Source organism: Pelophylax lessonae, assembly GCF_965119305.1.
Source record: "Pelophylax lessonae genome assembly, chromosome: 3".
Lineage (NCBI taxonomy): Eukaryota > Metazoa > Chordata > Amphibia > Anura > Ranidae > Pelophylax > Pelophylax lessonae.
Window position 1 is genome coordinate 452630782 of NC_138770.1, and position 18124 is coordinate 452648905.

The 18124-nt window shown below is 39.9% G+C and overlaps 1 protein-coding gene across 1 annotated transcript in view; it reads left to right on the top strand.

Moving 5' to 3' along the window:
• The window catches only part of HIVEP2 (HIVEP zinc finger 2), a 143387-nt gene that overhangs the window by 95040 nt on the left and 30223 nt on the right, over positions 1–18124 (top strand). The window contains exons 3-4 of the mRNA XM_082252524.1: positions 2490–2534; positions 7212–12601. Coding sequence (XP_082108650.1) covers positions 7493–12601 — 5109 coding nt within the window. The 5' untranslated portion in view covers positions 2490–2534; positions 7212–7492. The remainder of the gene's footprint in view (positions 1–2489; positions 2535–7211; positions 12602–18124) is intronic.

Consider the following 18124-nt stretch of genomic DNA (forward strand, 5'->3'; position numbering starts at 1 on the left):
GTGTAAATTTGCTGTCCCCTCAAAATAACTCAACACACAGCCATTAATGTCTAAACCGCTGGCAACAAAAGTAAGTACATCCCTAAGGTAAAATGTCAAATTTGGGCCCAAAGTGTCAATATTTTGTGTGCCCACCATTATTTTGCAGCACTGCCTTAACCCTTTTGGGCATGGAGTTCACCAGAGCTTCACAAGTTGCCACTTCCTCTCCTCCATGGTGACATCATGGAGCTATTGTATGTTAGAGACCTTGCGCTCCTCCGCCTTCCATTTGAGGATGCCCCACAGATGCTCAGTAGGGTTTAGGTCTGGAGACATGCTTGACCAGTCCATCACCTTCACCCTCAGCTTCTTTAGCAAGGCAGTGGGCGTCTTGGAGGTGTGTTTGGGGTCATTATCATGTTGGAATATTGCCCTGCGGCCCAGTCTTTGAAGGGAGGGGATCATGCTCTGCTTCAGTATGTCACAGTACATGTTGGCATTTATGGTTCCCTCAATGAACTGTAGCTCCCATAGTGCCGGCAGCACTGATGCAGCCCCAGACCATGACACTCCCACCACCATGCTTGACTGTAGGCAGGACACACTTGTCTTTGTACTCCTCACCTGGTTGCCACCACACACGCTTTACACCATCTGAACCAAATAAGTTTAACTTGTTCTCATCAAACCATAGGACATGATTCCAGTAATCAATGTCCTTAGTCTGCTTGCCTTCAGCAAACTGTTTGCGGGCTTTCTTTTGCATCATTTTTTCAAGAGGCTTTCTTCTGGGACGACAGCCATGCAGACCAATTTGATACAGTGTGCGGCCTATGTTCTGAGCACTGACAGGCTGACCCCCCACCCCTTCAACCTCTTTAGCAATGCTGGCAGCACTCGTACATCTATTTCCCAAAGACAACCTCTGGATATGATGCTGAGCACGTGCACTCAACTTCTTTGGTCGACCATGGACCACAGCCTGTTCTGAGTGGAACCTGTCTGCTGTATGGTCTTAAGCACCATGCTGCAGCTCAGTTTCAGGGTCTTGGCAATCGTTTTATAGCCTACGCCATCTTTATGTAGAGCAACAATTCTTTTTTTTCAGATCCTCAGAGAGTTCTTTGCCATGAGGTGCCATGTTAAACTTTCAGTGACCACTATGAGAGACTGAGAGCGATAACACCAAATTTAACACATCTGCTCCCCATTTACACCTTAGACCTTGTAACACTAAAGAGTCATATTACATCGGGGAGGGAAAATGGCTAATTGGGCCCAATTTGGACATTTTCACTTAGGGGCCTATTCACTTTTGTTGCCTGCAGTTTAGACATTAATGGTTGCACTTGGTGGTGGACTTGTGGTGATCCTATCAGATTGCACGGAGTTTTGGCATATATCCAAACACTGTCGTCAACAATACATTAATTTTTTATGGTGATTGAAGATCTGAAAGTGGACTGATGTTCATATTTCACCTATGGGATCATTTGACTAAAAGACTGTGAGGACTGTTTATCAACTGCACTGTCAACTTGGTGATCATCCACGGGTGATTGTAGGAACTCTTCCAGGAACTTTTTTAGATTGTTCTAGCGCTACTATTATTCCTTTTTATTAATGGCTGTGTGTTGAGTTATTTTGAGGGGACAGCAAATTTACACAGTTATACAAGCTGTACACTTACTACTTTACATTGTAGCAAAGTGTAATTTCTTCAGTGTTTTCATATGAAAAGATATAATAAAATATTTACAAAAATGTGAGGGGTGTACTCACTTTTGTGAGATACTGTATATATATGACAAGTATGAGTAATTCGCATTCAACCTTCAGCAAGTTACACCACGAGAACGTGAGTGACATAACGTGCAAAAAAAACCTGTCCCTTTGAGCGGAAGTTGAAATAACATATGTCCAAGCAGTTTCAGTTTCATACTATCTAAGCTGTTTGTGGCTCTTTCATCATGATATGTAGCAAAACAGTTCTGACAAGTAGAAACATGCATAGGTAGAATTTTTTTTTCTCTTTTACTCATCAATTTTATTCTACCTTAAATAGAAGGGGATTTAGACATTTTAGGAAGAGGTAATGAATGCTGATGAGCCTTTTGTGCTTATGTTAAAGATTTGGGCACTTATATATTGAATGAAGACTGGTAAAGTGAGATAATTAAAATGAGTGTGTACAAAAAATATCAAGTGTCAAAGGTGCTAAGAACAATATCAGGTAAAGAATAATATGACAGAACAGAGTTCAGAGAGGCTTGCACACAGCAAATAGCATACTTTCACTGCTCATTTCCTGTGCTTGTTATTCTTGGCAGCTGGGTGCAATGGCTTTCATTATGCAAACATGAGGTCTGCCCAAAAACTTGCATGCAAGAAAATTCAAAAGTTTAGTGTGTTTTCCCTTCCTTTTTATGGTCCTGTAGCTCCTTTCCTCTTAGTAGTAAAGCAGAGTTTTAATGCTAATCAAACACTTGTTTTCTTCTCGTTTACAGACAACTTCAGCCTAGCCATGTGTATGAAATTCTTGATGCTAACAGGTACTTCAAATTATTTTCTTTTTTATGATATAGATGTAGTAGAAGTAATGTTTTTTTGCGTAGCATGGAAACACAGACTTAAATATAGGAAGTAGACGTAAGTCTTTTATTGTGAATGTCTCTTGTCATGTGTCTGACCTGCAATAGTGCGTCTTTTAGTTAGTGTAAGATCTCACCACAGAAAACCTTAGCCTATTCACCTTCTGTAATTTAGGTTTGTAAAATAATCGCAGGTTTTTACATCTTCACAAAAGATGACAATGGTAATAAATTATTTAGGAATGAACACATTCCTTGTTTTCTTGAATGGTCATAAACAGTTATGGCTAAGCTCTTAAGATTTCCACATGACTGGAGTGTGTTAAACTGAAAGTCTTCAGATGTTCTGAAATAAGTCTTTATTTCATCTGTTAACCACGTCCATATATTCTGAAGAAGATTTCTTCAAAGGAAATACCTTGAACTGTTTATTGTAGGAGTTTAGGACAACTAGACAGTGTCATCCTAGTATGGATTTCGGGATTGAGGGGGACTCATACCTTAACCTCAGGGCTACAAAATTTACTGTTCCAGTTTAGGGGAATAAATCTTAAATACAGTTTGCTATACAATTACTGTGAAAATTACATAATAGTTTTCTAAAATAAAAACAAGTTGTATAGGGGTATAGGTGAAGCCATTGTATAACACTGCATACAAGTTTGTGCTTCATAAGTTGCAGACCTGGTTGTTGATGCCAATTTTTCTTTTTTTGTTTTGCTGCATGAATTATTTTGAACATTTTAACATACATATATACAGTATACATATAGAGCTCATGTCTTAAGTTCATATTAACTACCTCAATACTGGGCACTTAAACCCCCTTCCTTCCCAGACCAATTTTTAGCGCTGTTGCACTGATAGGCAGCACTGGTGGGCAATAATGGGCACTGGTGGGCGGCACTGATAGCTGGCAATAATGGGCACTGGTGGGCAGCACTGATAGATGGCATTGGTGGGCAGCACTGATAGGGAGGGCACCACTGGCAGGCTCTCTGAGCCCTGATTGCCATCCCTGGTGGCCATGGTGGGCATCCCTGGTGGTCATGAGTGGGCATCCCTGGAGGCTCTAGTGGCACCCCCCCCCCCCCCCAGGGCTGCACTGTGATCAGTGAGTAATTAGAAAAACTCACTGATCCCCCTGGCTGCAGCACAGATCATCTTCTTCTCCTCACTGACAGGATCTGTGTGAGGAGAAGAAGAGATCAAAGCCGTTACAATGGCTGTATTTACATTACATGACGGCTGTGATTGGACACAGCCGTCATGTGATCAGGAGGGCCAATCACAGGGCCCTCCTGATGCAACTTGTTGCTCTGTGTCCGAGGGACACAGGCACATCGAGATCTCGCCGCTGCGCGTGCCCGCGGTGGCGTGATCTCGCTCCTTCTGAAGGACGTTCCGGAAACGTCCAATCAGAAGGATGAGACTCCCACCCGGCCGTATATGTACAGGGGCCGGGTGGGAGGTGGTTAAATTAAAGTTCAAGAAAACCTGACCTGGTCTAAAACCGCTAGCAAGGACCTGTACTAGTCATCAAATCAATCCCTCTGTCTCTATTGGATATTAGGATTGGACTGTGCATGGGGTCACCACTTCTACCAAAATCAAGATTTAGCAAACCCCCACTGATGTTAAGCTCTATCCCCGACATTAAACTATGAAATGCCAAATCTTCTACTTCCCACTGAGGATACTTAGGCATCACATGTGTGGTGGGGCTTAGCACTAAAAGGGGTGAGGCGTAGCAGTAAAAGTGGTGACGCTTAATCTCAGATTGGGCAGAAGTCAAGGCTCCATGTACATGTTGGGGGGTGATTTACTAAAACTGGAGAGTGCAAAATCTGGTGCATCTGTGCATGGTAACCAATCAGCTTCTAACTCCAACTTGTTCAATTAAGCTTTTACAAAAAAATGGAAGCTGATTGGTTTCTGTGCAGAGCTGTACCAGATTTTGCATTCTCTAGTTTTGGTAACTAAACCCCATTGGGAAAAAAGTTTAGAGGGCTAGCACACATGTTTGGATTTGTAGAATAATACCTGAGCTTGCAGGCACAACACCTTTAAAACATTTAAGTCAGGTCAAGTTCACATTAGGAGGTGATTTTGTTTTGTACACTTAGGGCACCCATATACAGGCACAATGTGAATAGGTAAACCCTTGCAGTGTGCCTTGTAAACATGTATGCTTGGCTTATTTATGTCAGTGGAGAGGAAGATGTGGGGAGGATAATTTAGCATTACTGGAATGGGGGTTCTGACCTGTCTAATTTGTAGTTCTTCTGAGAGTGAGTTCACACATGGGTATGAGAGTGTTTTGTGCACCGATTAGTAACACAACAGTATAATTGTTAAGAGCAAACAAAGTGAGTTGGATTTAAAGACTGCAGTGTTAAACATTTTAATCTTGTAGAATATTATCCATTTGTTTGGTATTGAGTATGTATGAATTAAACCATATTGCTTATTTAATAGCTGAATGGTAAACCCGAAACTGCTTAAAATATGGGTGCTCAACCTGTGGCTCTCCAGCTGCTGCAGAACTACAAGTCTCATGGGATATTGCAAGGCTGGCAGTTACACGCATGACCCCCAAGGGCAGAGGCATGATAGGACTTGTAGTTCCGCAACAGCTGGAGGGCCACAGGTTGAGCACCCATGGCTTAGAAAGACTAAGGGTTTGATTTACTAAAGGCAAACAGGATGTTTACTTTGCAAGAGAAGCTGCACTGTAAATGAAAAATTTCCCTAGAGCTTAGTAAATGTGGAAAGTTTCACTTTGAAAAGCATATCCAAAAAAAAAAAAAAAAAAACGTAATTTTTGCTTGCACATGATTGGATGATGGAAATCAGCAGAGCTTCACCCAATTCACTAAGCTCTAGGGATAAATACCTTGCAAAATGCAACTTCCCATGTAAAGTGAACTTTCTATTTGCCTTAGTAAAACAATCCCTCATTATCAGTGATCTACCTACCTATGCATGTAGCCTGATGGGAATATTAACCTCCTTAGTGGTATTCCCGAGTGTGGCTCGGGGTGTAATTTTAGTGTCATTAGCTGTAACCCCGAGCCACACTCAGGGTACCGCCAGGGAGCATCGCTGGATCCAGGTAGAGGTTACTTACCTTGTCCCCGGGATCCCGCAATGTGTCCCTGCAGCATACAGCGGCCGGATCTTCCGCCCGATGCTGTGAGCCTCGGCTTCCGTCTCCTGCGATGTGACGCTCGCAGGGGGGTGGAACCGGCGGTAAATTTGAAAAGTAAAACACACTGATATATTGTAATCCTATTGGATTACATTACAAAATAAAATAAATTGACATTAGTTTGCCCCCCAGTGCCCTTTTCTGCAGTTTTACTGTACTATATATATATATATATATATTTATATGTATGTATATATACATATATATAGATATACACGTATATCTATATATATATATATATGTGCATACACACACACACATACATATATATATAATATATGTATACGTATATATATATATATATATATATATATATATATATATATATATATATATACGCATATATACTTTAACTTATTTATAGTTATTTATTATATTATAGTTTATGATTTTGTGTTTCAAACTTTATCATATCCGAGATGTTATAAAGGAGAACGCACAGTAAAAAAAATCATATGTAAATAGTTGGTTTGGGCTGCTCGTCCTTTAGAATTACTAACAAAATAATGGTACTGCTTTCAGCACCTAAAATCTGAAACAATCATACCGCCAGGGAGGTTAAGCGGTATTAACCCCAAATCCAAAAATGTCATATATTGCAGCTTACCAATCCTTAGATGTGGTGGTTACATTAGTTTTCCATTCTAAGGCTTTATCCCCTCTGTTTTCATCTGGGGATCTGGCCAATAATGCAACTCATGTATTAGAGTGCCCCCGCTCTGGATGAATGAGCACAGTGGGCACCTTTGAACAGCAGCATTGTCAGCTAGGGGTGAGGGGAGTGTTGGATGTACTAGCAGATTTAGGTACACTAACAAATGGCAGCCAGACTCCTGCTAAAACTTTAAAAGCAGTTACAGCAAACATTTTTATTTTCCTTTGGGATAAAGGTTTTCTGTAACTAAATAAAAGCCAATCAGTGTAAGCACCCCTGCTAGTGCTTGATGATTTGTCTCATCTCTGTAACTGATACATTCTGCTTGAGCTTGCTCTTTTGAAAAACAACAGACTTACTGGCCAGATCACCAGGTGAAAATAAAGGAAATAATTCCTCAAAAGAAAATGAATGTAGCCTTCACATCTAAGAAATGGTAAGCTGCAATATAATAAATGTTTGCTTTTGGGTTAATAACACTTTAATTCTGGGTTGTCTGCATTGATAGTTCACTCAGTCTGCTGTGGTTTTTAATCAAAGGCATGTGGACATAATGGGGGATTACTGAAGTTCACTTTATCTAAACACTTTCAGATTGCTCAGTGAAATAAAATGACATTTTGCACGGTTTCATTCATCTCTAGCTTTTGCCTAGGTTGTGTAAGAAGTTCATGTGTAAGATTCCAAGTTTTACATCTTTTATTTCTCTACTAATACTTTTTCCAGAGTGAATGTTGATTCCTCATTTACGCTTTGTTTTGTATGTCTATAGGTTCAACAATTGTGATGACTAGATCTGCACTTTAGTCCAGAATTACCCACTGGAGCCTCCATATACCGGTTATTCAGCATCAAGAGCGTGGAAATCTGGTGTCATGCATTACAACTTAATCTAATATCCACATACTACTACTACATGAACTCTTTCAGTAGCTGACTTGAAGAGATTTTTGGAAAATGGAAGAAACATTCATTTAAAGAGCAAAGTCACTCGAACCCCATGTGTCTATATAGCATTAAAGTAAGCTAGCACTGAAGACCAAGTCAATCAAAATGGACTCTGGAGACACCGTGTTAGGGCAAGAATCTACCTCAACATGTGGAGAATCTGACATAGTACCAAACAGATGGTGTCAAGAGAATCCAGCTGTAGTTACAATGAGCATTTATGATATTCAAGAAGGAGAAAGGCAGCCAAAGGTTAACCCTGAGCATCTCTCAAACCCAGCATCAGTACAATATTTTAGTTCCTTAAAAACAGGAGCACAAAATGAAGCCACACAGCAGATGCCAGAAAAGCAATTTACGCAAAAACGCCCGGGTTCTTACACTCATAGGCATTCACTCTCATTTCCACAACATAATCTTCATCAACAGAGGTTGGTGCATAGCACAAAGCCTCACCAGAGTCTGGAAGGACATGCTTACCCTTATAGTCACTTGCCTGTTGCTCCAGAGGATTTATTCCTTCGAATGCATGGACCCAGTGCTCCATTCTCCAGAAAAAAGTTTTCAGCACTTGCCTCATTCAGCCAGTATTCACAAAAATCTACTGAGCAATCAGAAGACATCCATAAAAAGGAGCAAAAGCCCAAAAAACCTGGCAAGTATATATGTCCGTATTGTACACGGGCTTGTGCCAAACCAAGTGTGCTGAAAAAACATATACGATCTCATACTGGAGAGCGCCCCTATCCCTGTGTACCATGTGGTTTTTCCTTCAAAACAAAAAGCAATTTGTATAAGCACAGGAAGTCGCATGCACATGCTATAAAAGCTGGATTAGTTCCTTTCGCCGACTCTGCTGTGTCCAAACTAGATTTAGAATCGTCTTGTATTGATATAGAGACAGAAATACATTCTGACGGGGAGCAGAGTACGGACACTGATGAAGAGACATTGTTACTAGTAGAAGACTCTGAAAGCCCCATTTCCCAGATTCCATTGGATCTGGCTGTCAAAAGTGGGGAACTTTTAGATCCAGGTTTTCACACATCAGAAGAATCTTTAAGTGGCTCAATGAAAGTGCCAATACTGATAATCCCTAAAAGTGGAACTAGTTTATCCAGTGAAAACCCTCATTTTATAACACCTGAACTAATGCACAACCCATCATTAAGTGGAAAAATGAATGAACCACATACCGCTAAACAAAAACTTGCACTAAAGATTACAGAAAAAAAAGGGCATGATTCAGAGAAGTCTTTAAATCTTTTAAGTCCTCACAGTAAAGGAAGCACAGACTCTGGATATTTTTCAAGATCAGAAAGTGCAGATCAGAATATAAGTCCTCCTAATACTAATGCAACTTCCTATGAAGAAATCATTTTTGGCAAGTATTGTAGACTAAGCCCGAGGTCTTCAGTGCAAAGTCAGGAAGTCAGTCTGTCAGTTGGTAACACTAGTGTGATTGAGGAGCATATCTCACAGTATATTTCAAAAAGAGAAGAGTTTTTGGATCACAGCAAGTTGAAGACTATGAAGTCAAGATTGACTGGCATCCGTGTTTCTGAACTGCAGAAATCACAGCTTATTACAGAGTCTCTTGAAAGTGAATCTAAACTGTATCCAGACATCCACCAGGGCCAAACAGCGGTCTTTTTGGAAACTCCCAATGATGTATCACCACTTATAAGAAGTAACTCAATGCCAACCTCCTCTGGAGTAAGTTTAAGTATTCCACCATCTATAAGGGGCAGTCACTCATTTGATGAGCGAATGACAGGTTCTGATGATGTATTTTATCCAGGTACAGCGGGCATCCCACATCAAAGACTACTGAGGAGGCAAGCTGCATTTGAATTGCCGCTGGTCTTGGAGGGCCATTCTGATTTTGATCCATATGCCAGAATGCCTAAAAACACACCTTCTGGCTACAGCAGGAAAGTTCTACATGAAAAAACAGTTTCCTCAAAAGAGAAGAAAATGGCATCAATGTATGAATATAGTGTCTCAGGAATTCATCCAAAACGATGGGATGAATATGAAGCCCACAAACAGGGATATAGAGATGTTCAGTACATAGGGGGGATGAAGCCAGGAGGTGAATACTTTATAGATGCAATGGCACCTTTACAATCTCGAGTTGGAACAATGATTGAAAACAGAAAGCGCAGAAAGGAGAAAAGTGTTGGAGACGAGGAAGAAATTTCTGCTCCCTCAGATGCAGTCAACAGTTCAGCAGGTAGTCCTGCCATCATAGACTTTGATACAAAAACACAGGTTCAGGAACCTGGCAGGGCTAGCTTTTCTATTTCAGGGCAAGAGTATGTTTACAGTGGGCCTCAAGAAATTGGTCGATCACATCAACAGATGGGAAGTCCTGTACCTATATTAGATGAGTCTTCTTCAGACACTGATAAAATTATAGATATAACAAGTAGAAAGCCTCCTGGAAACGTTATATCTGTAATTCAACACACTAACTCTTTGAGCAGACCCAACTCTTTTGAAAGGTCTGAATCTACAGAACTACTTGCTAGCCAGTCAGCCTGCTCACCATCAGAAACCTGTGACAGTGGAAATACAATGTCCTCTATGAGTCCAGAATGGACACAGGCATCAGATGTCTCAGAATCTCCAGGAAGACCATCTCCATCGCAACACTCACAGCAGTCTTCATATCACATGCCACCCAAATTGGTTCGCCAACATAATATTACTGTGCCGGAGATTCGTGTTACAGAGGAACCTGATAAACCTGAAAAAGAACCAGAAATTCCAGTTAAAGAGCCTGAAAAACCCCCAGAAGAATTTCAATGGCCTCAGAGAAGTGAAACCCTTTCACAACTTCCTGCAGAAAAACTGCCACCAAAAAAGAAACGTCTTCGGTTGGCAGACATGGAAAACTCCTCTGGAGAATCCAGTTTTGAGTCCACAGGAACGAGTCTGTCACGTAGTCCAAGTCAGGAGAGCAATTTATCACACAGTTCAAGTTTTTCAATGTCTTTTGACAGGGATGATATAATCAAATCAGCTGTATCAGCTAAACAGGATGAAATTGGAAGGCCTCCAGAGTTTTTAACTGTTCCTCCTGGAGCCTATTCTCTATCTGTACCTGGTCACCACCATCAGAAAGAAATGAGACGCTCTTCTTCTGAACAGATTCCATGTCCTAGCCTTACTGAGATACCTGAAATTCGAAGCAAATCTTTTGACTATGGAAACCTAACTCATGCCTCTGGGCCTGGTGCTATCACTACAACACTCTCTCCAGCCCGTGAAAGGAAAAAGTGCTTTCTTGTTCGTCAAGCTTCTTTTAGTGGCTTTCCTGAAAATTCCCAGGCAGAGCAAGAACAAACTGGAAGCCAAGAACAATCTGATCCACTGCATAGCAGTCGGAGGTCTTCACAGGTTGCTTGGCAGCTTTCTCCTTCATCTTCTACAAACTCTGATGAGGCTGGAAATGTAGATGTTGGTACTTCTCCACTACCTGCATGTACCTCATCTCCTTATTCTCAGCAATCTGTTTCTAGCTATGATGTGCTAAGAAATCCTTTAGGACTGCAGTCATCCTATATTCCCAAGAGACTTTTGCCAGACCAACAACATTCATTTCCACATCATGAGAAAGTTTTATATCCACCAATTCATAGTACCTTTCAGTTACCTTATTCTTCTGTATGCATGGCTCAAGTACCAGCCCCTCATCCACTTTTGTGGCCATCTTGCATCGATCCTTTGCAAAGACACTTCCAGCACCATTTGCAAAATTTGCAAAAAACGTATTTCAAGCCACCAAGCCAATCAGAACTACACTCTTCCTATTATCTTGATACTGCCCAAGACCATACTGGATGCAAGCCTTATAATTATTTGCATACCATGGAAAAAAGCTGTCAACCATATTTAGAATCTGGCTCATCTTTATCATCCTCACCATCATCATCATCATCAAAAAAGTCTAAACACATTCTTTCAAAACTACAGAGAGATCACAGTGGCGGATCAAGTGATTCTTCCACTGACCAACAACTTTCTATCTCTCCTAGTGCTGGGCTTCTTCAGCCTTTGTCAGGTCCCATAGTTCCAGTTAGAATTCAGACGCACGTGCCATCCTATGGGAGTGTTATGTACACTAGCATTTCACAAATTATTGTTACACATTCACAAACCAATAGCTCATCAATTGTTATATGCAAAGTGGATGGAAGCACATCACAGAAGATAATGGCAACAAATGCATCCATGAAAGGCTTGGGATTCAACATAGCCCAAATGTTAGCTCCTTGTGGAGAACTGGAACAGTATCCTATATGGAAAGTGCCACAGACATCACCACTTGGCATAGAATCTACAATACCGTTATGTTTGGTGTCTACTTCTGACAGTGCATCTACTTTTGGAGGTGGCAAAAGGATGCTTTCCCCTGCCAGTAGTTTAGAGCTGTTTATGGAAACAAAGCAGCAAAAGCGTGTTAAAGAAGAAAGAATGTATGGACAAATTGTTAAAGAACTGAGTGCAGTTGAACTTAGTAATTCTGACATAAAGAAAAATTTGTCACGAACCTCAAAACCTCAGTTAGTGAGACAGGGTCGCACAAAAGAGCAAAAAGTTATTCTTTCTTCTGCTCAGACTCCACCACCATCATTATCAAATTCTCCTCTTAACATTTCATCTAGTACAGAGAAGGAGTTGTCTGAGTCCAAGATTAGTGACACCACTGAAGGTCGAATGTCACCTGATGAATTTTATGATGAAGATGCTGCATCTGATATGAGCTTAAGCCCTCCGAGGACATCCTGTGAAACTCTTGAGGATGAACCTCCTAAAAACAAAATTTTGGGTGTAGGAATTTTAAAACAAATGTCAGAAAGTTCAGGGTCAAAAGATGGGACTGCAAGTATACTTGTTAAAGATGTATCGGAAATCCAACAAATACTCCAGTTTCCCAGCTTGCGGACTACTACTACTGTCAGCTGGTGTTTTCTTAATTATGCCAAACCCAGTCATACAGAACAGGAATCGCTGTCCTCTGTGTATGCTTCATGGTGCATTAGTTCTTGCAATCCCAACCCTTCAGGGCTTAGCACAAGAACATCTCTAGCACTTCTGAGATCCAAGCAAAAGAATACATTATCAATTTACACCACAGCTACTATGCATAGATCTGGAGCTGGAAAACTAACTTCTTCAAGAGTATGGAAACTTCAGTTTGCAAAGGTAATGCTGCTATTCACTATTCAGTGTTATGATTTGATGATATTATGTTTTTTTTAAATGTGCTGTATAAGAATACACAACAACATGATTTGCTAATACTTTAATTATATAGTAATTACTGCATGTTAAATATTACTAGCACAGAAGCAATGCAATGATAATTTCAATTTCTGGAAATTAATTAGGGAATAAACCTGGGGCTGTCTAGTGAAAGATAGCCTCAGGTATATTGCCATAATTCGTGTTTTAATATGACACTACCAACATTTATTAGGATTCCCCATGTACTGTAAAATATAGTGTTTACTTAACCTTGTATCCAATGAACCATTGTGCATTAACTCACGTAACTTCCACAGTGTAACCCTGGTTAAGGTATTCTCCAACAGTGCTAGAATGTAAAACACAGGCATTTTAAATTGCAATTCTATATTTTATTCAGCTTCTTGGTCAGTCAACGCTCGACATAGTGCAAGGAAAAATTTACATTTTAGCTTTGCAGTAGTACTCGTCAACCTTTTCCCAAAATAACTCATACATTCATAAGTTGTAACTCACAGAAGCCTGTGATTTACAAAAAGGGTTGCAAGGGTTTACTTCAGTTATCCAATCATGCGAAAAGCAAATCCCTGTTTACCTATTTAATCTGCACATGATTGAATAATTGAAGTGGATATTCACACAATGAACTAAAGTGAATATTCACAAAATGTTGATATACTAAAGGCAAATAGTCTTTCACTTTGCAAAGTAAGTTGCACTTTGCAAGGACATTTTTAGAGCTTAGAGAATGAGGTGAAGCTTTGCTGACTCCCATCGTTATCTATAATTTCATTTTTTATAACTTAGAATTTACATACAGTAGTTACTACTAATATTAAAGTTTCTGAATTCTGCTATTTACACTGTACAATGCTAGTGAGTAATTGAAATGTAGATGTGCCCCAAATTCTGTCCTTGATAAACTGTGTACTAACTTAGTTATCCTACAGTTACAACAGTAACAATATTTGATATATCTATGTCACAGAACAAAAATGGTAACAAAAATTCCAGCTTTTTGGGGGAAATGTTTCATTTGCAAATCTCTACAATGTTACTTTCAAACATTCTTGAGTAACAAGATGTAGTATAAACCATATCCGTGTTCACATTTTTTACATTTCAAAATTAGTCAAAATTCTAGGATGGTATAGCAGACTGTTTTGTACTATTTCGTAAACATTACCTGAATCTAAAGGCTCCCATTCATAAGTGTAAATTATTTTTTGCTATAGAGATAATTGTCAAAGACAAATATAATCACTCAAGTTCACCACTTTTACTTCATTGGCTGTTTGATGCACCTAAAATATAAGAGGGTTCTTCTGAAGTGCAGTCAGTAAAATCTTAGAAGGTTTGAATCTTGCTCTCTGGAGCAGTATAGGTTTTTTTTTCACAATCTTCAAGACAAGCTCAGTTGTATGATCACTGCACCTAGAGTTCCTAATATACATCTTCCCCAATACCTTTAGTTTCAGCTTTTATAACTCAAGTATTTTACTTTACCTGTCTAATCTCAAAGAAGTCCCAAAACACCAAATATGCATAAGGAAGGTTGGAGGGAAATGTGGTTCAAGGAATGACTGCTGTTTGCCTGCATGTGTCCACATTAGCAGATTGTGTATGTGAAAAGATGGGTCAATCAACTGAAAGTGCTAACTTAGTATATACAGCTGCAAGAAAAAGTATGTGAACCCTTTGGAATGATATGGATTTCTGCACAAATTGGTTATAAAATGTGATCTGATCATCATCTAAGTCACAACAATAGACAATCACAGTCTGCTTAAACTAATAACACACAAAGAATGAAATGTTGCCATGTTTGAACACACCATATAAACATTCACAGCGCAGGTGGAAAAATTATGTGAACCCCTAGATTAATGACATCTCCAATAGCTAATTGGAGTGAGATGTCAGCCAACTGGAGTCCAATCAATGAGATGAGATTGGAGGTGTTGGTTACAGCTGCCCTGCCCTATAAAAAAAACACACACCAGTTCTGGGTTTGCTTTTCACAAGAAGCATTGCCTGATGTGAATGATGCCTCGCACAAAAGAGCTTTTAGAAGACCTACGATTAAGAATTGTTGACTTGCATAAAGCTGGAAAGGGTTATAAAAGTATCTCCAAAAGCCTTGCTGTTCATCAGTCCCCGATAAGACAAATTGTCTATAAATCGAGAAAGTTCAGCACTGCTGCTACTCTCCCTAAGAGGGGCCATCCTGTAAAGATGACTGCAAGAGCACAGCGCAGACTGCTCAATGAGGTGAAGAAGAATCCTAGAGTGTCAGCTAAAGACTTACAAAAGTCACTGGCAAATGCTAACATCCCTGTTAGCGAATCTACAATATGTAAAACACTAAACAAGAATGGATTTCATGGGAGGATACCACAGAGGAAGCCACTGCTGTCCAAACAAAACATTGCTGCACGTTTACAGTTTGCACAAGAGCACCTGGATGTTCCACAGCAGTACTGGCAAACTATTCTGTGGACAGATGAAACCAAAGTTGAGTTGTTTGGAAGAAACACACAACACTATGTGTGGCGAAAAAGAGGCACAGCACACCAACATGAAAACATCCTCCCAACTGTGAAGTATGGTGGTGGGGGCATCATGGTTTCGGGCTGCTTTGCTGCTTCAGGGCCTGGACGGATTGCTATCATCGAAGGAAAAACGAATTCCCAAGTTTATCAAGACATTTTGCAGGAGAACTTAAGGCCATCTGTCTACCAGCTGAAGCTCAACAGAAGATGGGTGTTGCAACAGGACAATGACCCAAAGCATAGAAGTAAATCAACAACAGAATGGCTTAAACAGAAGAAAATACGCCTTCTAAAGTGGCCCAGTCAGAGTCCTGACCTCAACCCGATTGAGATGCTGTGGCATGACCTCAAGAAAGCGATTCACACCAGACATCCCAAGAATATTGCTGAACTGAAACAGTTCTGTAAAGAGGAATGGTCAAGAATTACTCCTGACCGTTGTGCAGTTCTGATCTGCAACTACAGGAAATGTTTAGTTGAAGTTATTACTGCCAAAGGAGGTTCAACCAGTTATTAAATCCAAGGGTTCACATACTTTTCCACCTGCACTCTGAATGTTTACATGGTGTGCTCAATAAAAACATGGCAAAATTTCATTATTTGTGTGTTATTAGTTTAAGCAGACTGTGATTGTCTATTGTTGTGACTTAGATGATGATCAGATCCATTTTATGACCAATTTGTGCAGAAATCCATATCATTCCAAAGGGTTCACATACTTTTTCTTGCAGCTGTACATCTATAAATAGGATTTCACTTTTCCGGATATAATATCGTTTCTTTAGGGTCTATTATTTGTGTTTTTTATTCTTTTCTGAACTCCAGTTATTGCATTGTGAGAGCAACTCCTTAAATCAAATAATAATTTTCCATTTTCCAAGGCCATTGAAATCAGTCAAATCAACTTTTATCTCATATGTCTGTCAATGGATGCTCTGACTAATGCTGCCCATAGATAAGTCATTTTTGTATCATTAAACCAGCTAGTTGAGTGAAAAATATGGCTCAATTTCCCCAATCCACACATACAAGGTGGAAGGGGGAATCCTCCCCACTGCGTTATTTTATTCTGACAGCGGGGAGACTACCATGCCATCACAGTACACTGATGCCATCTGCTGTACCTTTTTGTCTTTTATGGAGTATCAATACATTTGGAGATATTTAAGAGCATGTATAGAGTTGCGGATCATCTTCTACCAGTTATCGTGTATGCAGCTGAGTGACTGCTTATCCTGCACCCAACAGCTCAGGAAGACTTTTGGATAATTTGGGGTAGTAGCACCTTTTCCTTTCTCTTTGCTAAACTGATCAGTCATGCCAGCCAGAAAGGGAGGAATGGATTAGTAATAACTACATCCACATTTCTGAAATCATCAGTGGAGATTAAGCTTCTTCACGTGATTAGCCATCACCTCCCTTCAACAATATAAAATGTCTCTATAAGAGAATTCCTACAAATGCAATATATAAGAACATAAAATAAATAGTAGGCCCCTTTCTTTCAGTCATTGATAAAAGGGTTTCAATTTTGAGGGACCAGTTAGGTCAAAGTGAATACATTGCCACATCAAATAATCATAGTTGAATAAACATTAACAATCAAGGATGTGTAGATGTGGTCATTGTCTTTTTTTCCACTTAGTAGAGAAGAGTAAGGTTTTTGAGGACAGTAGAGGACCAAAACCAATATGTTAAGATTGTTTATCAGTTGTGAGACTACATACTGTATTTAGTATATAAGGTACTGTGCCTTGCGAAAGAATTCGCCCCCTTGAACTTTGCGACCTTTTGCCACATTTCAGGCTTCAAATATAAAGATATAAAACTGTAATTTTTTGTGAAGAATCAACAACAAGTGGGACACAATCATGAAGTGGAACAAAATTTATTGGATGTTTCAAACTTTGTTAACAAATAAAAAACTGAAAAATTGGGCGTGCAAAATTATTCAGCCCCTTTACTTTCAGTGCAGCAAACTCTCTCAGTTCAGTGAGGATCTCTGAATGATCCAATGTTGACCTAAATGACTAATGATGATAAATAGAATCCACTTGTGTGTAATCAAGTCTCCGTATAAATGCACCTGCACTGTGATAGTCTCAGAGGTCCGTTTAAAGCGCAGAGAGCATCATGAAGAACAAGGAACACACCAGGCAGGTCCGAGATACTGTTGTTGAGAAGTTTAAAGCCGGATTTGGATACAAAAAGATTTACCAAGCTTTAAACATCCCAAGGAGCACTGTGCAAGCGATAATATTGAAATGGAAGCAGTATCAGACCACTGCAAATCTACGAAGACTTGGCCGTCCCTCTAAACTTTCAGCTCATACAAGGAGAAGACTGATCAGAGATGCAGCCAAGAGGCCCATGATCACTCTGGATGAACTGCAGAGATCTACAGCTGAGGTGGGAGACTCTGTCCATAGGACAACAATCAGTCGTATACTGCACAAATCTGGCCTTTATGGAAGAGTGGCAAGAAGAAAGCAATTTCTTAAAGATATCCATAAAAAGTGTCATTTAAAGTTTGCCACAAGCCACCTGGGAGACACTCCAAACATGTGGAAGAAGGTGCTCTGGTCAGATGAAACCAAAATCAAACTTTTTGGCAACAATGCAAAACGTTATGTTTGGCGTAAAAGCAACACAGCTCATCACCCTGAACACACCATCCCCTCTATCAAACATGGTGGTGGCAGCATCATGGTTTGGGCCTGCTTTTCTTCAGCAGGGACAGGGAAGATGGTTAAAATTGATGGGAACATGGATGAAGCCAAATACAGGACCATTCTGGAAGAAAACCTGATGGAGTCTGCAAAAGACCTGAGACTGGGATGGAGATTTGTCTTCCAACAAGACAATAATCCAAAACATAAAGCAAAATCTACTATGGAATGGTTCACAAATAAACATATCCAGGTGTTAG